At 34.1% G+C, this 22695-nt stretch overlaps 1 protein-coding gene across 14 annotated transcripts in view; it reads left to right on the forward strand.

Moving 5' to 3' along the window:
- Positions 1-22695, forward strand: part of PCNX1 (pecanex 1) — a 163730-nt gene that overhangs the window by 107858 nt on the left and 33177 nt on the right. For all 14 annotated transcript variants that reach the window (XM_038545108.1, XM_038545114.1, XM_038545110.1 and 11 more), the window contains 9 exons: positions 6033-6142; positions 6793-6898; positions 8426-8518; positions 9560-9710; positions 12580-12721; positions 13458-13635; positions 16222-16330; positions 17154-17283; positions 20932-20990. In XM_038545108.1, coding sequence (XP_038401036.1) covers positions 6033-6142; positions 6793-6898; positions 8426-8518; positions 9560-9710; positions 12580-12721; positions 13458-13635; positions 16222-16330; positions 17154-17283; positions 20932-20990 — 1078 coding nt within the window. The remainder of the gene's footprint in view (positions 1-6032; positions 6143-6792; positions 6899-8425; positions 8519-9559; positions 9711-12579; positions 12722-13457; positions 13636-16221; positions 16331-17153; positions 17284-20931; positions 20991-22695) is intronic.

The raw sequence follows: 22695 nt of genomic DNA on the forward strand, positions 1-22695 counted from the left end.
GCATTCAGGGAATGTTTACTGTGTGCCTGTTACTGTGCTAAACACCATTTCCTGCTTTTAAGTTGCTTGTCTGTTAGATGTGATTAATAAGTCAGTCAACACTTTCAGTAGAGGATGATGAAGGCTATGAAAACAGAGTGGTATAGGCATATAAGTTATCACCTTATTCAGCCAAAAGGAATTAAAGATAATTTTCCAAGGGAGTTCGCTTTTTAACCAATATTTGACAAACAGAAATTAGCTAGTTGAAATAAGGGATGAAGAGCCATGGAGCTCTCAAGAAAATGTGTTGTGTACAGGAAGCAGCAAATAATTTGAAATTGCTGGAGGTTTTTGGGTACATGAGGAAAGATGGCCTTTAGTAAGGCTGGAAACGTAAGCAGTAGCTGGATTATGAAATATCTTACCCTGAACTTACTGGTGTGGAGATGGAAGGCCATCATAATTTTTTTTAAGAGACTATCAGAATATTTTAGGTAAGGTAAAGAAATGATCAGTGTTGCGTTTCAAAAAGATTACTTATAGTCTCTGGTGTGAAAGGAGATTGAAATATAATCAAGAAAGATCAGAAATCGGGTGAGTTGTATTGCAATCTTGAAATTATGAGGGACCAAACTAAAATTAGATTCAGTGAATGTATTTGGAGACTCTATGGATAAAGAGAAAAAAGCCAAAAGAGAGTCCAGCATGACTTCTGGGTAGAGTCTGGCTTGAACAGCTGGTTAGATAGTGATACTAGTGCCTAAGATTGGAGATCTCTGAGTTTAGCGAGGAAGGTGGTTGTTTATAGATGGACACATTAATTTGATGACATCTATGGGGTATTTGAGAGATGCATAGTGGGTAGTTTATGTAGAGAGGTTTGAGATAATGATGAAAAGATTTAGGATTCATCAACTCAGTGAAAATGTAAGTAAAAGACTGCTAACCTGGGTTGACAAGAGGAAATGGATGCAGATAGAACCCTGGAAAATGCTGATATTTAAGTGATGGATAGAACAGAATCTCACAAAGGAAACTTCAGAGGCAGAATTGTCTGAAAAAAGTTTTTATTGAATTTGGCAGTTAACAGGTTATTGGTGACTTCAACAAACCACTTCTTTGATGTTTTTGCGGAGGAAGCTAGATGAATATAAGATTGGGTTTGAGTAAATATTAAGGAAATGTAAGATACTCTTTCTAAAATATAGTTGGATAATGTGTACATAATGGGGGTTGTTTTCAGGTTTTTATTTTTTAAAAGATCTGAGACTTGATTTCATTTCAAGGTGGGGGGTACCCAGTAGAGAGGGAAATACTTGATGGAGCTAAACCAAGGAAAGAATTGGAGGCAGCAAGATCCAAATGCAAACTTCTCCAAGGTGCACTGCCTGTAAACCATCCTACGGTACAGATTTTAGATCTGTGCTTTAAGACATGTTTTGGAAAGTGAATCATTATTTGGAAGTTGGAATCGTAGAAGTTAACAGTGCAATAAGTTTTCTAGACCAGTGTACAATGGGCTATTTAACTCTAATTATCTAGCAGAAGAAGAGCAATTATAAAACTGCCAAAGAATCCTAAAGGTACACAGGAAGATAAATTATTTTCTTCTTTGTTGGTGACGTTTCATTATACTCTTTTAGTTTTACATGTCACCCTTACAGTAAATCTGCAGATTTAGAACATTTTTATATGGTAATGTGGAATGATTTTCAAGACAAGCCATTTGTTTTTTCAAGATTTATTGAAGTATAATCAACAAATAAAATAAGACATTAAAAGTGTATTTGATGATCTGAATCACTGTGAAAGGATTCCCCTCATCAAGTTAATACATTTATTACCTCATATTTATCTTATTTTGTTTTGTTTTGGTGAGAGCATTTAAGTTCTACTCTTAGCAAATTTCGGTTATACAATAGTGTTATCAACCATAGTCATTATGTTATACATTAGATCTTCAGACCTTATTCATCCTTGTAAAATATTTTTAAGTTTATTTAATTTTTAATGACATATAATTGACATGTATCATTAGATTAGTTTCAGATGTACAACATAATTTAATTGTGTGTATTATGAAATAATCACAATAGGTAAATATTGTTCATACAGTTACAAAGCTTTTTTGTGTACATTCTAATGAGAACTTTTAAGATCTTTCTCCTAGCAACTTTCAAATATGCAGTGCTGTCTTATTAAATACTGTTGCCATGGTTTGCATTACATTTTAATGACTTAGTTATCCTATAACCAGAAGTATTTGTACCTTTTGACTTTCACTTATTTCTAACCCCCCCCCCCCCCCCCCCCCCCCCCGCCGCCAGACCTTTACTGAAAGTTTATACTCCTTTACCAACCTTTCCCTATTTCCCCAACCTCCCAGTCTCTGGCAGCTATTTTCTATTCTGTTTCTATGAATTTGACTTTTTCTTTGAAAAAAAAAATTTCACGTATACATAATACCATGAAGTATTTCTCTTCTCTGTCTGGCTTATTTCAGTTAGCTTAATGCCATCCAGTTTCATCCATGTTGTTGCAAATGACAAGATTTCCTTCCTTTTTAAGGTTGAATAATATTCCTGTATGGGTGTGCTATATATATCACATTTGTGTGTGTATGTGTGTGTTTTAATAAAAAGGAAGGTAATATCCCCCCCAAATGGATGTTTCCTTTGTGCTTTTTTTTTTAAACATACCCAATGGCTTGTATATACATAGAATAATCATAGAAGAATATACAAGAAATTTATAACCATAGTTACTTCTGGGCAGTTGGATACATTGGGAGGCATTATTACATACCTTTAGGAATGGATTTTCTTTTTATCTATACAGACTTTTATATTTGTTATTTCTGTTTATATTTGTTATATTTGATTGATTTGTTTTCCTTTTGTTTATTCTTACATTTTTCCTTGAACTTTTTTAGCTCATTAAAAGCTAAAAATTTTTTTCTAAAACAACTTTAGTGCATCCTAATAATGTGTGTATACTTTCTAGATGCTTTCATATTTTTTTTAAAGATTTTATTTATTCACAAGAGACACACAGAAAGGCAGAGACACAGGCAGGGGGAGAAGCAGGCCCCATGCAGGGAGCCCGATGTGGGACTCGATCCTGGGTCCCCAGGATCACACCCTGGGCTGAAGGTGGCGCTAAACCGTTGAGCCACCTGGGCTGCCTGATGCTTTCATTTTTTTTTTTTTAATTTTTATTTATTTATGATAGTCACACAGAAAGAGAGAGAGAGGCAGAGACATAGGCAGAGGGAGAAGCAGGCTCCATGCACTGGGAGCCCGACGTGGGATTCGATCCCGGGTCTCCAGGATCGCGCCCTGGGCCAAAGGCAGGCGCCAAACCGCTGCGCCACTCAGGGATCCCTTTCATATTTTTTAAGAGATTGCTAGAATTTGGATGTTCAAACCCACTACAGTGGGTAGAACAAACCCATCTTTTAATCTGTCAAAGTCGGTCAACTTCTGTTTTGTTTTTTCATAGTTACTGCAATTTCTCCCACTTCTAACCAGAGTTCATTGAAAAATCACGTGGTTTGGTTTGTTTTGCTATTTGTTTTTCTAGTTAGTGATTCAATAAAGGTTGTAGTTACTATCTATTTAAATATTCATGAATTATATTGAATGTATGAGTATTCTAAATTCTTGATATAAATAAGTGATTTTGAGATCAATTTAAGTATGCTTTTCTTTTGTCTGAGAGCAATAAAAAAGTAGTGTCAAGAATTTGTCAGATGAAAGCAGGAATTTTTAGTTTTCTCCAAACACTTGTTTTGCTTTAGTTGAGGAAGAATTTATATATTTCTTTATATAAGAAATCCATGTATCTTAGACAGTTTGATAAATTTTAACAAATACATATACCTTTATAATACACACCCTTACCAAGATGTAGTTCCATCACCATGAGAAATTTCCCTCATATTCCTTTTAATTCCCCCCCCCCGCCCCAACTACTTTTACTGTAGACTTGGTGTTCTTGAAATTCATACAAATGGAATCACACCTCTTTTGTAGCTGATATATTTTGTTCAATATAATGTTTTGAGATTCATCCAAATTATTGTGTTCCTTTTTCCTGCAGGAAAATACCCCATTTAGTTTTAAATCATCCCTACTCCCATTATATGTATATGTCAACTTCTCTGTTGCCTTAGAAGTGAACATCTGAGTTGTTTAGAGTTTAAGAATATTATGAATAAAGCTGCAATGAACATACACATGTTTTCATTTTTCTTGGGTAAATCCCTGAAATGGAATTGCCAGTTTTCTAAAGTAGATGTACTGGAAATCTTTTTTATTAGTTTTAATGTTTACTAAAATTGTACATGTATATCTTTCAAAGAATCAGATAATTCTACAATACGTATTGCCAGGAATAACCATCCCCTCTCTATCCCTTCCTTAGAGTTGCCACTTTCAATTCTTTATGTTGATTGTTTTGGTATTTGCCCCCCTATGTCTAAGTAACTAACTTTACGCTTTGTGTATATTGTCAAGTTTTATGCATTATCCATGGACTCTGCTTTATGGAAGCTGTAGGCTAACTTACTTTCACCTCTCACTGCACATCTCGACCACACATGGTCTTCCTTGCCTGTCTCATATACCTGATATGTTTCCCTGATTATCACTGTGCAAATGCTATTCCTACACACAGTTTCTCTTTTATTTCCTTATGTATTTATCTCCCTTTCATTCTCAAACTCCTATATTGCTTAACTTCCTTCTCAGTAAATCCAATCATCAGAAGGTTCAGTTCTTGACTTTATCACTTAACAAATTACTTGAACCCTTTGTGCCTCAGTTTCTCATCTGTAAATTGGGGAGCAGTGGTATATATCTCTAAGGATGGTCATAAGAATTGTTTAGGAAGGGGAACCCAGGAAGGCTCAGCGGTTGAGGGCCTGCCTTTAGCCTAGGGCATGATTCTAGAGTCCTGGGATTGAGTCCCACATCAGGCTCCCTGCATGGAGCCTCCTCCCCCTGCTTGTGTCTCTGCCTCTCTCTCTCTCTCTCTCTCTCTGTGTGTGTGTGTGTGTCTCTCATGAATAAATAAAATCTTAAAAAAAATTGTTTAGGAAATAGCAAAGATCTAAGAATGGGGCTTAATATATAGTGTTCAATATGATGATAATGATGTTTTGATGTAGCCATTACAGAAAGATCTGTATGTTGTGTGATGTGTAACAATTTTCAAGACTTTATTATTAAATGGGGAAAAAAACCCAAGTACTATAATAAACAACCATTTGGATTCCCACTCCTACCATTCCCGCTTCTTGAGTCCCAGAGAAAGAAGGAATAGTATGCTGTTTACCTCACTGGCCATACTTAAGAATTTTTAACTATTCCTTTTGTCAGTATTATCTACTCTTTACCAGATATCTTGCTAGTAGACTCCAGAAATCTTGCAGTGAGCAGACATGAAATGCGTATCTACATCCACATGTTTGGTTGACTTTAGAAGCTAGCCTTTGCATTATTTATTTTGGGGAATATGGAGTTCATTATTCAAGAGCACTGAATGCCTACTCAGTTTTCTGGAAGATAAAATGGCAGCATATTATGAGCAAAGGTATCAGGATAAAAGCACAGCGATGTCAGCATTCTGTTTTATCTAATGTGTTGTACTATGTGTTGCTTTTTCCCTCCTCTATTATACATAATCAGACGTGTGCACCAAGTTATTTCATTTTTCTAAAGGGAGAATGTAGTTTACCGTAAGCTTAATACCACATGAAATATGAAAGAAATCAAGAGCGACATCTATCCGACGCAAATGTTTCATTCCTAGTGTATAAATAGAGCTTTAGTACCAAAAGAAACCTGAAGATGATCTAGTAAAGTTCTAGTTCATCAGAAAGTAATAAATCTAAATTTATCTAGAAAAGAATACAATTGATAATATGGCTAAAATTTTTTTGTTAAATTTAGTTATCTTCCTCCAAAATACTGACATGAAAGGATAATATAATAGATGATAAAGTAAAAGCATATTGTTCTCTGAAACAGAACATTTTTTTCCAACAGGATTCTTGGGATGGCCAGCATATTCCAGTACTTTTCTCCATTTTTTGTGGTTTATTAGTGGCAATATCCTATCATCTCAGCCGACAAAGCAGTGATCCATCTGTACTTTTGTAAGTGCAATCAATTGTTACTGAATTAAAGAAATTTAAATAAGTTTGGATTTCTTCCAGATTTAACTTAAGATCTGTTTTCCCACCACCTTGTCAAAGTGCTGTTGACTTAACTGTATTGGGTTTCAAATATATTAACTTTGGATCATTCTAATCAATTTAGCTAGGATTGTTCGTTAGCTTTTTCTCTTCTAAAAATTATGTTTTAATAAAAATATTCTTATATGCTTATTTATAGTATTGTAAACTTTTTAGAAATTATCAGTTACTAATGATTAAATATGCTTGGAATGCTTGATTTTTTTTTTTTGTAAGATTTACTTATTTAGAGAGTGAGTGTGCCTGTGTGCATGAGTGGGAGGGGCAGAGGGAGAGAAAGAGAGAATCTCAAGCAGACAGAGCTGAATGTAGGAACCCAGCATGGAGCTCAGTACCACCACCCTGAGGTCAGGACCTGAGTCCAAACCAAGAGTTGGATATGCTTACTCTATTGCACCACCCAGGCACCCCGGAACACTTGTCATAAACTTCATTTGTCATTTGAAGTACTGGTTTTCACGTTATGAATTGATTTTTTATTATTTTTCCTTCCTTCTTTCTTCCTTTCTTTTCTTTCTTTCTTTCTTTTTTTTTTTTTTTTTAATTTAAAGCTCTTTGGTACAATCCAAGATTTTTCCAAAAACAGAAGAGAAAAATCCAGAAGATCCTCTGTCTGAAGTAAAAGATCCACTGCCTGAAAAACTTAGAAATTCTGTTGTAAGTTTTAGCTTTTTACAATCATCTAAAGATGTAAATTTTAGACAGTTTGTCATGTTATATAATGAAAGCCTTTTGTAATTGGGGAAAATGTGTGTGCAAATAATATATTGTTGACTGCTTTTATGTCAGATTTTAACCTGTTAAGAAATGCTCATTCTCAAAAGTTGTTACTGTATAAAAGAGTATGCTAAATACTCATTTTAAGATTAGGTGAAATGAAGTAATTTCATTGTTTATAGAATTCTTAATCCTATTCAGTTTAAATTAGGATTTGAAAGATCCATATATTAACATAAATTAGATTTTCTTGTTACTGTTCTTGTTGATAAAAACTGTCCTTGTAAATCACCTGCTAATCTTAGTGTGTTTTATTCCTCTACAGCAGTCTGAAAAGTGTATGTGTGTTTATTTTTTAGATAGAAGGAGATAGCAATTATCTCTACTAATTTTATTTATACTTAAGAAAATGTCATAATTTAAAAATTTTCTAATTTAGTAAATTCAATGTCTATATTTTAGTAATTATTTGAAAAATGAATTTTATAGATGCATATCTGTTTTATGAAGCAAAGCATATTTCTTAGTTATTTTAGATTATTTCCACTTGTGAAAAACTGAATTTATATAGGTCTTGAATTAGTCATGACATTTGCCTTAATGAACTTGAGCTGTTCACATGTTCTTCAAACTTGAGAAGTATAAAGCTGCCTCAGGATTTTTTCTGACTTCAATTTCCATGTTAGCAAAGCATATTTCATGTTACACGTAGTAACATATTTCTAAATTTAGTTTAAGGTTAGCATATACCTGTGGGTCAGTTGATGACTAGTTAAGATATTGAGAAGTTTCCGGTTTACTATAACCACTAAAAGAACCAAAATCCAGTAAGTAAAATAAGACATGTAGTTTCAACATTTTAAAAAACCAATGGGAAAGCATAACTTTGTTATCCAAAACAGTATCCCCCTATAACTGATATAGTGATTTAAGTACATCATTTCCTTTTGTGTAAAAATGAAACATACAGATCAATTGAGAGAAAGAAATCTTCATTCTAAAAGGCTTTGTATTGAACACCAATAAAAAATAAATTAAAAAAAAAATAAACCAAACATAAATAAAAATAAATAAATAAATAAATAAATAAATAAAAATAAAAGGCTTTGTTAGAGGAGCCCATGGTTGACTCAATTGGTAGAACACGCATCTCTTGATCTCAGGGTCATGACTTTGAGCTCCATTTTGCGTGTAGAGATTACTTAAAAAATAAAATATTTAAAAGTAAATAAATAAAAGACTTTGTTATGTTATACAGTGTGTAGAACTAGTTTCGTTTCCTTGATATTTCCATTGTCAAACCAAAATATCAGGAAATTCAGGAAGAAAAACTTATAGCTGATTATTATGTATAAGAATTATCTAGAAGAATAGGATCAATAAAATTATTTTTTTTGACTGTGGGAATAAAAGAAATACATATTTTTGAATTTTGTGTAATTGTTGGATGATTCTGTTTTGTTCCAGAGTGAGCGTTTACAGTCTGACCTAGTAGTATGCATTGTAATTGGTGTGCTGTATTTTGCTATTCATGTAAGCACAGTGTTCACAGTATTGCAGGTAAGAAATCATTTTGATCTTTTGATTGGGGGAAGATAACAGTTTAGACTCATTTTTTATTTGGTTGTAATATTCATCCATAGTGCTGAAATATATGACTTTTCATTCGGTTTTAAAAGTATTTATTTTCTTATGGTTTCTCTGGGTCATGACTCTGATTGTAGCTTAGCTGGATGATCCCAGTTCAGGCTGTGTTACAATGCTGCAGTCATATGGGGCTGGCATCAATCGAGGCTGTCAGCAGGCCTTAGTTCTTTCCTGACCATTCGCCTGAGATCTGAGTTCTTCTCTATATGACCCTCACCATAGGCTGCTTGAGTATCCACACAAAATGGCAGTTGTGGTCTAGAGCCAGTGGTCTTAGAGTGAGAAAGCCTACGACAGAAGCTGCAGTCTTTTATAATTGATATCTGGTGTGGCATACCACCACTTCTTTTGTACGTGTTGATCTACGGGGCAACCTTAGTACAAGTTTCAGAAAAACCACATAAGAAAACGGTGTTAATACTGAAAGGGAATAAAGGGGAAAGGAGAAAAAACGAGTGGGAAATATCAGAAAGGGAGACAGAACATGAGAGACTCCTAACTCTGGGAAACGAACAAGGGGTGGTAGAAAGGGAGGTGGGCGGGGGGGGGGGGTGACTGGGTGACGGGCACTGAGAGGGGCAGTTGATGGGATGAGCACTGGATGTTATGCTATATGTTGGCAAATTGAACACCAATAGGAAAGGAAAGGAAAGGGAAGGGGAAGGGAGAGAAAGAAAAGAGAGAGAGAGAGAAAGAAGGAAAGGAAAGGAAAAGGGAAAGGGAAAGGAATGTGAGAAAATGAAAAAAAAAGAAAACAGTGTTAACTGTTTTTAACGTTTAACCACATAAGAAAACAGTGTTAACTGTCATCTTTGTTGACAGATGTTTGGTTTTTAGATTCGAAAATTGACTTTGCCATTTTCTGTTAATAAGTAGAAAATTGAATTGACAAATTAGAAGTTCTATGGATCTCAAAAAACACTTTTAATTTTCTCAATTTTATTCTCCTTTTAGCCTGCTCTCAAGTATGTGTTGTATGCATTGGTCGGCTTTGTGGGTTTTGTAACCCATTATGTACTGCCTCAAGTCAGAAAACAGCTACCATGGCACTGCTTCTCTCACCCTCTGCTGAAGACAGTAGAGTACAGTCAGTACGAAGTTCGGAGTAAGTATTTTGTTAACATTGCTCTTTTTAATATTATGGACTTTTTGTCGTTGGTTTTTTTTGTTTTTGTTTTTGTTTTACTTTAGTAGATGACAAATAAGTATCATCAAGTAACACTTTGGCTTGTATTTGTTAGATTTGTTTTGTTTTGTTTTTTTAAAGATTTTAGTTATTCATTCATGAGAGACACAGAGAGAGGCAGAGACTCAGAGGGAGAAGCAAGCTCCTCGCAGGGAGCTGGATGCGGGACTCGATCCCTGGACCTGGGATCACACCCTGAGCCAAAGGCAGATGCTCAATTGCTGAGCCACTCAGGCATCCCTGTTATACTTAGATTTGAAGCTGTAATGAGTCAAGCCTTTTGCAGGATGCTTTAATTTCAGTTGAAGTATAAATGTCAGTGCCACAAGACTGACTTCCACAGAATAAGACTTCTTTCTATATTGTTCTTAATAGACCTCTCAATGACCAATCCTGTGCATGTCTACAGCTTCTCTCTCCAGTCCTTATCCTTTCCTTAAGTTTTCTTTTCTATATACAGGCAATCCAGTCCTCCTTAAGATTTCTTTGAAATATTTTTAGCTCAAAGCATGGGGGAATAGAGAGAACTTTGTTCCTGTTTCTATCGATAACACTATGTCCCACTAGAGAAGGGTATAAAAGAGTTGATCAGATGAAAAGAAGTTTAAAACACTTGTAATGTTCTTTCTTGTTCAGATTTGGGATAAAGTATAAAATGCCCCCCAAAAGAGGAAGAGGGCCAGTCTACTTTAAACTCTGACTTGACTTTCATGTTGTAAGTAGTTGGTCTTTGTTCATTGGCCCTATGACTTGTGATATACCATAATTCCTCATTTTAGAGAAATAATAAAAGTTCATAACTATGTAATCATTTATTATATATCTGTGATTAAACAAGCCAATAGTTTGACCTCAAACTTTTTCTTCAGTTAGTGCATTATGATAGAGGATTCCTCAGTTATTTGGAGATAAATTAACTCGTTTTGAGAACTCTGATGCTTTTTTTTTTTAAGATTTTTTATTTATTAAAAAAAAAAAAAAAAAAAAAAAAAAAAAAAAAAAGATTTTTTATTTATTTATTCATAAGAGATAGAGACAGAGACACAGGCAGAGGGAGAAGCAGGCTCCATGCAGGGAGCCTGATGCGGGACTCGATTCCAGGACTCCAGGATCACACCGTGGGCCGAAGGCAGGCGCTAAACTGCTGAGCCACCCAGTGATCCCCAACTCTGACGCTTTTAAAAGCCTTCTATACCAAATTTGACTATTCATTCTCAAAGCAAATTTCCTTGGCCTTTTAGTAAAAGCTTAGAGCATCCTTTTGAAAGGAATCTCTTTTTCTGATCAATAGGCCTTAACAGTGGGCTTAAAATAATCCTGTAAACCATGTCATAAATAGATGTGCTATCATCCAGACTTTGTTGTTTCATTTATAGTACCACGGGCAAAGTAGATTTAGCATTCTGAAGGGCCTGAGGATTTTTGGGATGGTCCATGAGCCCTGGTTTCCACTGAAAGTCACCAGCTATGTTAGCCCCTAGCAAGATAGCGTGGCTTTCGAGGCTTTGAAGCCAAGCATTGACTTCTCCTCTCTAGCTGTGAAAGTCCCAGATGGCATCTCCTTCCAATAGAAAGCTGTTTAGTCTACACTGAAAATCTGTAGCCAGTTTCTTTAATGATCTTAGCTGGATCTTGTGGATAACTTGCAGCTTCTCCATCATCACTTGCTGTTTCATCTTACACTTTGATGTTATGGGGAGATGGCTTCTTTCTTTAAACTTCATTGAACTAGCTAGCCTCTGCTAGCTTCAGACTTTTTTTTCTGCAGCTTCCTCACCTGTCTCAGACTTCATAGAATTGAAGAGAATTAGGGATGTACCCTGGATTAGGCTTTGGCTTAAGGGAATATTGTGGCTGGTTTGGTCTTCTCTCCAGACCACTAACCTTTCTCCATATCCACAGTAAGACTGTTTCACTTTTTTATCATTTGTGTGTTCACTGGAGTTGCACTTTTCATTTCCTTCAAAAACTTCCTGTACAGTCACAACTTGACTAGTATTTAGCACAAGAGCCCTAGCTTTTTGGCCTAGCTTGGCTTTTAACATGCCTTCCTCATTAAGCTTAATTATTTCCAGCTTTTGATTTAAAATGAGAAATACTCAATTCTTTCTTTCACTTGAACACTTAGAGGCCATTGTAGAGTCATTAATTGGCCTAATTTCAATCCCAAGGAATAGGGAAGGCTGAGAGGAGGGAGGAGAATGGTAGAACAGCCAGTCAGCAGAGCAGTCAGAACACATGCATTTCTGGTTAAGTTTGCCGTCTTATGTGGATAGAGTTCATATTATCCCAAAGAAGATACAACAGAAGCATTGAAGATCACTGATCAGGGACACCTGGTGGCTCAGCAGTTGGGTGCCTGCCTTCAGCCCAGGATGTGATCCTGGAGACCTGGGATTGAGTCCCGCATCGGGCTCCCTGCATGGAGCCTGCTTCTCTCTCTGCCTATGTCTCTGCCTCTCTCTCTCTGTGTCTCTCATGAATAAATAAATAAGATCTTAGAAAAAAAAATCACTGATCATAGATAACTGTAACAAATAGAATTATAGTGAAAAAGTTTTAAGTATTGTAAGAATTACCAAAATGTAACAGAGAAACATGAAGTGAGCAAATGCTGTTGTAAAATGGTGCTGATAGACTTAACACAGGGTTGCCATAAATCTTCAATTTGTTTAAAAAAAAAAAAAAGGTAGTATCTGGAACGTGTAATAAAGTACAGCAAAATAAAATGAGGCACGCCTGTATTTTATACATTAGATGATGTGATCTTCTTGTATTGCCTTGTTAGATGCAGCCACTATGATGTGGTTTGAGAAACTTCATGTGTGGCTTCTTTTTGTGGAGAAGAATATCATTTATCCATTGATTGTTCTCAATGAACTTAGTAGCAGTGCAGAGACAATTGCTAGTCCAAAAAAACTGGATACAGAGTAAGTACAATACTCCTCTCATCTATATTTAACTGCTAGGGGCTGTCATAAGCAATGTCTTAAGACATTGATCAAGTAGAAATAAATAATTTAGGGTATCTTTGGTGTAATACACTGTGAGATAAAAAAAATTCAGGTGAAATTGTGTCTTTAACTTCCCTTCCTGAACATCTGTTTCTGCTCTTATGTATCATTACTCTGGACATCTTATTGTCAACTAATATTTTATGAGAAGTCATTTATTAATAAAGTTAATTTTTAACATTAGATGGTAAGTTTGAGAAATATGTTTTTGTGTACTGTGTAAGTCAAGCAATATAGGTGGTCATTTGCCTCTGCAATTATTCTATAGGCTTATCCACTGAGTAGACAAGGTAGATATTATTGGGTAAGCCTTAATACCTGTTTTTTTATGTGCTAAATGCTATTAATATTAAAGAAATAAAAATATTCAGAAACTGGAGAACCATATGTTAGAATTACAATACTTACTTTTTTAAAACATTCTTATTTATATAAAAGAATAAGAATCAATTACATATTGTTAAAAGGAATACTATAATAGTTTATTTTAGAATATGATTTGCCTAGCTATATAAATCGTTTTTAGACGTTTATATTTGATATATATATATTTTGTAAGCATAGTAAATGAAATAGTGATTTTTCTAAAGTTAGTATATTTTCTAAAGTTTTCAGTCATTGATTAATGAGTTGTGCTTTCTTTATATTATAGATTAGGTGCTTTAATGATCACCATTGCTGGTCTGAAGTTGCTACGATCCTCTTTTAGCAGCCCTACATATCAGTATGTCACAGTCATCTTTACTGTGCTCTTCTTCAAAATTGACTATGAAGCGTTTTCAGAGACCATGTTGTTGGATCTCTTCTTCATGTCCATACTCTTCAACAAGGTAATTATCACTCACTGAAAGGAATATCCCTATCTGTAAAAAGTGTCGCCCTAGGTAATACTCTGTTTAGGGAGGGTTCTGCCTGCATATCATTTGCTTCATTATCTTTTAAGTAATTTTTTTCAGTCAATCAGTTATTTAGGAGCATATTAGAATCCCTAAATAATGCTAAGTCACTATGATCCATGAAAGATATATTTCTTGCTATAGGTAGAAAGATAAGATTAAGCTATATAGAAAATTAGAGAAACACCATTAGCTATGTATTTTTATATATCTAGAATCTTCCAAAAGTGGGTGTGGTTTTGAATAATTCTGGAAATAGACATGGTAATAATGGAACTGGGCTGTGGGCTGCTGGATAGATGGAGGGAGGAAATAACCTGATAGCTAAGTGAAGATAGTACTGAGGCCAGGGAGGCCATGTGGGAGGAATCAGAAATTAGTTTGATGGTGACATTTGCAGAATACTCTGAAAATTACAGAATGCTTCTAAAATTTATTATCCACTCCTCTAAGGTACTTTTAGTCCTTTTACAAATGAGATGACAAAACCTGGGTCTTCTGCTTCCCTTTCTAACCACCTTTTTTGCTGAACCCTACCACCATTCTAAATGAAACAGATTGTGAGTCAGATTATTTATAAATTAAATAGAGCTTAGATTTCATGTTAACGCTGACCACATACAAAGGACTTTGACATATATTATCCCATTTGATAGGTAACAGAGAGCTGAAGCATATGACAGCTACAAAACACAATGAAAGCCCAATTTTAGGCAAGTTAGCCTGGTCAGCCACATTTGGGATGAATTGGGGAAGAGAGAACCTAAAGGTATGGAGAACAGTTTAAGAGACTATGACAGTAATTTAGATGTGTTAGAAGTCTAACCTAGGATGGGAACAGTACATGGAAAACCATTAATTTGAACAAGGTTTTAGTGATAGTCAATTTCAAAATATTGTGTTAAACGTTGTACTAAGTAGCTTCTAAAATACTGCAGTATTGTATTTGTTCAATCACTAATTTGTATGCATTTTTATCATTTATTTCCTCTTCTAGTGAGCATGGTTAACCAAAGGAGGAAGCCAGAAAGTTAATGAAAGAATTGTTTGTATAAAGAAGCATGTGGTTTCTCACAAATTTAAATATTTAGCTTGGAAATTTTATGGCATCTTATTTTACTGGTTGGGAAAAAAAGTGAAAGTTTCAATAAAGTAGAAACAATCTCTGAAATAGACTTAATTTGCATTAGTTCGGATATTCTTAATACTTTCATTTGCTAAACAAATTGTTCTTGAAAGCATACAATGTTCTAGAACTGTTCTAGATGCTTAGGCTACATTAGTGAACAAATAGCGTTCTGCCCTTAAGGACTTTGTATTATGTAAGGTTAGTTGACAGAACTTAACAGTGATAATAAGTAATTTTCAAGGGATCTCTAGATATATTTTTTAAGGTATCATTGTTAAGATGCACCAGCAATTTAAAAATCTTACAGGAAAAAACTACTACGAATGTATAAAAAGTGATTTTACCTACTAACCACTTGTCTGTAATTGCATATAATTTTTTCTTTAACATTAGAGTCAAAGTTTGAGTTCAATCTGACTCACATTTAGAATCTGAAGTTCTCTGAGTTACTACTTTTAGGCAGTTATAATGACATCTTGATAATATACATGCTGCTTTTACTTCCTGTCATCCTGATCACATTGATAATCAAGGATTACCAGCATAATTTTGAATCATGGCAAAGAATGCAGAAGTTCATCTGCATTTTTTAATTGGTTGACGTTGTAATTTCTTTTTTAAATTGGAAGTTAAACAGGTTCATTTGCAATTAGTTGAACAATTTAAATATGAGGTGTTTAGTGCCTGAATCACAGCACCGAATTAGTATGAACCTCTTGCCCCAAGATCCAGCGTCTGTTTTGTTGAGTTGGGCCTTGTATTGCCTGACATGCAGAGGCATTTTTGGACAAACACAATAATTCTGTTTCAGTGTTGAAGATATATTCAACAACAAAACAAGCCCTAATTTATATAAAATTGTGTGTTGTGTTTGTACTGACAATAATAATTGAAGAGTATGAACAGATCCCTGATATGTTCTACTAAATCCTTAGGCAGACAAGCATGGACAACTATATTACAACTTATTTCCTGCCTAGCTGCTTTCAGATTTCTTTTGACATTGAAGTTAAAACATACTCCGTTTTCAAAGCACTAAAATTTGATGAAAATGTGTCTTGGAATAAAAATATGTATGAATTACTTAAGCTTTATAAACGTCTAGATTTCCTACCTTTCTGTGTTTTGCTTGTAGTAGTAGTAATATAACCAAAAGAGGGCATTGAATTTTTTAAACAGATGAAACACAAGTCCATAAATCAACTAGCTGTCTTAATTTAAATATATGTTCAGTGTTTTGGCAGTTGATATGTTCATTTTATGCAAAGAAAAATAATTTTAATGCCATTTTCCTATTATGAAAAAAAATACATTTTAGAGGTCTTTCATTTTCTAATTCAAGTATCTCATGATAGGTTTTTTTACTGATTGTTTTTCTTTTCCTCCTACAGCTTTGGGAACTCCTTTATAAATTGCAGTTTGTATACACTTACATTGCCCCATGGCAAATTACATGGGGTTCTGCTTTTCATGCTTTTGCTCAGCCCTTTGCAGTGCCCCGTATCCTTCTAATAAAAATTGTGTAAGAAAGGGCAATCATATCCTTACTGTGAATGTGGTTTGTAGGCATAACCTTTCACAGGCATAGAATATAGGTTATTAATTGATAGATTATCAGATATTCTCAGTCCTTTGAGTCCACACCTGTACCAATTTTGATTGTTTAATTTGAATTTGTATCAGCATTGGTGACCTACAGATCATCTAAACATGAAGACAGTATTAAGGTTTTATAATTAAGTAATCTCATTTAAAATTTTTTTTCATTTAAAATTTTATGTTTACATATATCAGTATTAAAGTCTAGGAAGTTTTAATAAATATGAAATTCTTAGAAATATTTTTAAATGAATAAAAATAAACATTCATAATCATTGTAATTGAACTATGTTTAAAATTTTATATTCTCATCATTTCTTTAAAAGTACTTTCTAAATAAAAGTAAAGGTTAGTGACCACATAGATGTTGAAATGCAGACTTTTTGCATACGTAAATTTTAGTTTGATCTTTTGGAAAATTAAACCCAAACGTATTTATTCAAGAATTAGTATATGGACTTTTACCAAATACATATTAGCAAATATTTATTTGAATCCCCTCAAAGCATTATGCCAAGCTGTACTTTTCCTGGCTCTGTGTTTCTGCTTGTATCCCCTTGTATTGTCCAATGGCATCCCCTTCTTCACTCCACCGTTGAACCTCATTGTTCTCATTGCCGTAATCGCAGTGTGTTTGTGAGATGTATTTATGTGTGTGTGTGTGTGCGTGCACACGTGCACTCACTCAGATGAGTGTTAAAATCCTTAACCAGTTTTTTCATAGATTCAGCTATGTTGTTTGTTCAGGCTGCTGTATCTGCCTTTTTTTCTACTCCACTAAATCCCTTTCTGGGAAGTGCAATATTCATCACTTCATATGTTCGACCTGTGAAATTCTGGGAGAGAGATTATAAGTGAGTACAATAAAACATTTGAAAGCCAATTTTATCTACTCTTTACTAAGAAAAACTGTCAACAGCATTATTATAGTAATTCATGGCTAATAGTTTTTGTGTTGAAATATTTTGCTAAAACTATTGTATAAATACTCTTAAAGTTTTTAAGTCATATAAAATTAGAAGAGTTAGAATAACTATATTTTTCTCTGCCAGTTTTTCTAAGATTTCTTAAGACCAATTTTTTTAAATAATATACTCATTTTTCTTTTTTAATGTTATTTGAGTTGGTTCCGTATTGCTACTACTCTGAATCTTTATGCCATATGATGTTATTTCATTATAGCAGTTGTTATTAGTTATAGCTTTCTTAGAAATAGCTATTTGCAGAGCTAAAGTTTCTATAGATTATTTCTGTTTTTTCACAAGGATGACTTTTTAATGACCATCTTTGTGCATAAAGTATTTTCTCCAAATAGATTTAGTTCCTTTGGCTAGCTGTTTCATCTGATGCCTGCTAACTATCCTTATATGTAATCTCTCCAAATTTCTTTTTTTCTTTTTTTTAAATTTAAGAAAGATTATCCACAAGGGGAATTACTGAGTCATGAAGCCTAAACATTTTAAGGCTTTTAACATGTATTAACCTAATGATTCAGTAAGAGCTTATATTAGTTTGTAATTGTACAGGCCATCTCCATGACTGCTTCTTTTCTGTCTATACTTTCACACATTAGTGTATATAATTGGTTAAAGTAGTAGTCTCACCTGTTTAACAATGGACTAGCTTGGGGATATGAAACTTTTGCTCTGGTCTTTAATGTAAAACCACATATGGCATTGCTCTTTTAAAATGAATTTCAGTGTTATTTAGATTCTGTTTTTCTCAGCTAACTTAAATTTAATCCAAAATAATCTCTGTGGCAGCAGTTTTGGTCTCAGGACCCCTTTATTCTTTTTACAGTTATTAAAGTCTCCAATGAGTTTTGTTGGTACAGGTTTTATCTACAGATAGCTACTGTATTAGAAATCAACACTCAGAAAAATTCAGATGTTTATTATTTCGTTTAAAAATAGCAACAATAAATCTATTATGTGTTAATATAAGTAATATTTTTGTAATGAAAATTACTATATTTTCCATCCCACCAAAAAAAAAAATTCAGTGAGAAGAGTGTCACTGTTTTTGTAGTTCTATAAATCTCTTTAATGTCTGGCTCAGTAAAAGACAGCTGGATTCTCGTATCTGCTTCTGCAGCCAATCTGTTGTTGCAATATGTTGTTTTAGTTGAAGTATATGAAGAAAATCTGGCCTCACACAGACACATAACTAGAAAAGAAAAGTATTTTAACAGCCTTTTTAGGCAATTGTGTATATTTTTCTTTGATCTTTCACTAGAAGTCGACACGTGATAGTTTTGTAAAGATCAGTTGCAATATAGTCTAAAACCGTATCTGTTTTGGGGGAAGAAGAATTTCCTCTGCCCTTCAAGGTCCCTCTAGCTCAACTAAGAATCACATTGGCAGGAGACAGATAAACAGGAGAAAATCAAATTTAATAGTATACATGTGGGAAATCCACACAGATATGGAAATTCCAAAGACAGGTAACATGATGCTTCTGTGAACTCAGGAGAGGGGTAAGGGTCTTAGGAAAAGATGTTGGAGTTCGAAGCCAACAGCCAAGAAAGAATTCTTGAGACGTCTTTGGTGCAAAAAGGTGATTTATTAAAGCAGGAAGAAGGACAGCACCCAGGGACAGAGCTGCACTGAAGTCTTGAGATGTGGCCAGTTATATACTTTCAAGTTTCGAGGGGGGGTAGGGAGAGCATAAGTCTCTAAGGAATTTTGGAAGCAAGGTTTCCAAGACCTTGAGGGGGCTAGCTGTTGTTGGGAAAAGGTCACTTATTACTGTCTAGTTAACCCTTAGTCATGAGACCCTTCAGATGTATATTGGTGGGTCATATGCTTGGAGGATGATTGCCAACATGTATTTTGAGGGGTTTAAAAAGAAAGGAATTTTTTTTTTTTAAAGAAAGGAAATTTCTAAAGGAATTTTAAATTTTTATATGTTAAAGTAGGCTTAGAGGATCAGGGTGAAGGGGGAGGGGGGCTGGCTAGGATTGCCCTTTTGCCCTTAGCCAAGTGTCAACATGGAGGCAGTTGAGGCCCTAGAGAAAGGTCATTCTGCCTGTCTCAAGGACTTGTCAGTGGGCTGTAGGTAGTAAGGAAATTTAATAATTTTTCTTCTGCCTTTGTTTCCCACATCATTAGCATGCAAAGGGGAGAAAGATCATTAACAAGAAAGTAAAAAGGTTGTTTGGAAAACAAAAGTTGCCCCATTATGTAGATAAGTTTCTTAGGTGAAGAAGAATCTCTGTTAATAGCTCTTTTGAGGATGGTAAAGATCTTTTCCTGAATCTGCTAGGTTTTGATTACTTTTAACTCAAAATACTGTTCATGTCAAAGTGGCCTATCTAGGGGCTTCCTGCCCTTGGACCTGTGAACTTTTGGAATTGTGTTGCATCAAAATCCACTTATATGTCTTACACTTTGAATGGATTTTTTTTTACCCATGTATAATCTTATAACACCATTTATTGATCATCTAGAAAATATTGGTTTACTGGGTAATGTAGATCTTAGTAATACTAGTAAGCTATCAGGCTTGTTATGGTAAATATATATATTTTTTCCCAAATTCTAATTGTTGCTTAGAAACTTGAATTTTGTTATTGGTGATAGGACAAGACTCACTTTCTTCATTTTTGAGAAGTATCTGTCAAGTATGCAAGTCTGAATAATCATAGTAAAAATGGTGTTCCATGAAAAAAGAATTGCTAGTGCAGCTAGCATTTCAAACAACTACACGAATGCTTGCCATTGAGACAGCCATCCTATTTCAAAATGCAGCAGACCTGCTTTATGTATATTTTGCTACATGCAATATTGAAAAGACCTGTACTGAGGGGTGGATTGTGATTTAATAAAATTATTTTTTAATTGCTTTATTAAAGGGATTTTAAAGCAAAACTTGAATTTCTGTTCATTTTTTCTTGTTCGTGTTTGGCAGTGAAAAATACAGTTTGGTGCCACAGTCTTCATTCATGTTAAAGTGCAATAGCCTCATCCACTGTTTTTGCACTTTTGCACTATCCACGACATGGTGAAAAAAGTGAATAACAGCTCAGTATTATGAAAATCATTTTGATCTGGAAAACTCCCTAAAAGGGTCTTGAGTCTCCTGCTTTTGGGTTCTGTGGACCACATTTTGGAAACCACTGTTCTAGGAACATTGTACCACTGGACCTTAATAGATGGACCTTCCCCTAGCACAGAAGCACTATGTATTTCTGAGAATTGCATATAGTGTGCATGTTTCCTCCTGATCAATTTTTTTTTGGCATTCAATTCATTAATGTCTTTCTACACCCTGTTCATTGAAACACCAGTTAGGAAATAACTCCTGTGTTTATGTATGATGGAGGTGGGAGAGTAAAAAACTTTACCCCTAAAAGTACACTAATGAGGAGTTTTATCAATATGCCAATCATAGATTTTTTTTAGAGATATTCATGAAGCGATAATATTTATTTTATTTATATTGCATAATTTCTTCCTTTTTAATTAAAGGTTACTAAAAATGTTCTGTTTTGCCTTCTTCAGCACAAAACGAGTGGATCATTCAAATACCAGATTGGCTTCCCAGCTTGATAGAAATCCAGGTAAAAGCTCTGTTTGTGAGTAAAGAAGCAAGTCTAAGGAATTTGTTTTATATATTTTAATCTTAACTTTTTGGGAATACTGAATGAGTTCCAAGGTGTTCATTTTTTAAAGACTCTATATCCTTTGTTTTTTGTACTGCTTTAGCAAATGATACGTGAATTCAAGTATCTACAATGTATATACCCATCTTTTATAAAATGCATTTTAAGAATGCTCACAGGAATAAAAAATGCCATTCAAAGATTTTTCTTACATAGGTTAAAAAGTAGAACAGTTAAAGTAAAACTAGCCAACTGTATCAAAGAGAATGCAATCTGCCCAATAGGTGTATTAATATATTTGCCTCCCCCGCTTCCCAAAATATTTAGGTAAATATTCATTTAATTTTGTGTAGATTATTGTATACAGAGATATCATGTGGGGGGAGCCAAATAACCACTCAAGATAGAGCTTCACTGGGTGACATTTTGGTGGTGATACCATTATCTAAAGTCTGGTTCCTTAATTTTGTCGTTTGGGAAACATCCTTTTGTCTGCCTACCTGTTAGTAATCTGACACACAGAAGGTGAATCTCACTAACCCAACCATAAGAAATCAGAATTCCAAAGTATTAATTTACTAAAAGAAATCTTACTCTCAGATAGATTGGAATATTTGTATCCATTTGACTCTCAGATTCCTTCAAATGCTGATTCCTTCAAATGCTGTACTTGAGAAACTAACAATAATCACATAGTTTTAGAATTATAAAATTGGTTTAAGTAGGACTAGTTCCTTGATATAATGCCTGTCATTATCACATTCTGGTAGATAAAACAACTATCTCAGCCTTAGTATGCCCTTGTATATAAGGGGCTTAGAATTCTCACAATGCTAGTGATGCCATCTCACATATCAGAAAGACCGTGTCCTGAATGAATATGCACACTTCTGTAATGAATAGACAGGGCATTAGATATGACCGTCTTACTGTTTAGGCTGAGTTTAAAATAAATATTAAGCTTTGTATATTTTGCTTTTCTCCACTATTATACTATGGGTATCTGTTTACAGATTACTGCTTTGCATGGGTTACTTATAAAGATGGTTAGTTTTATCCTATTTTTTTCTTAAAGGATGACTAATAAGTTTTATAGGTTCTTTGCTGCTATTTATATATATATAAATATGTATATAGTTTATTATATATATAATATATATAATATATATATACAGTTTATTTCTATTAAACTAGTTTTAGCCATCTCAATATTCAGGGATTTGTTTTATGGGTTTTTGTTTTGTTCTTGGTTGTTTGGGGGGTTTTTTTTAGACCAGCTTCTGTTCATTTTGGATACTTTGTTCAAATTTTGTATTCCTTTACCCACTTTCTTTATTAATACATATTTTTGGTCTAGTCCTGAATTCCTTTTATCTTCTTCATTTCTCTTGTGTGGTTTTAATGTAAATTGGAGTTCATTGAATAGTGATGGAGGAGATTGTGGTTATTAAAGAGGTGAAAATCCTTAGATTTCATCTAATCTAGTTCCCACATTTTATGGATGGAAGCCAGAGACCCAGAGAAGTTATATGATTTCTAACTCTAAATTTTGGAATTTTCTCATCACTCTGTGTTTCATTTTTATATAGGAATTGTATGGGTGTTAACATTAGTTTTCTTGTCAAAAAATATAGATACAATCTTAACTGAAAATTAGTTTTAA

Source organism: Canis lupus, chromosome 8, assembly GCF_011100685.1.
Source record: "Canis lupus familiaris isolate Mischka breed German Shepherd chromosome 8, alternate assembly UU_Cfam_GSD_1.0, whole genome shotgun sequence".
Lineage (NCBI taxonomy): Eukaryota > Metazoa > Chordata > Mammalia > Carnivora > Canidae > Canis > Canis lupus.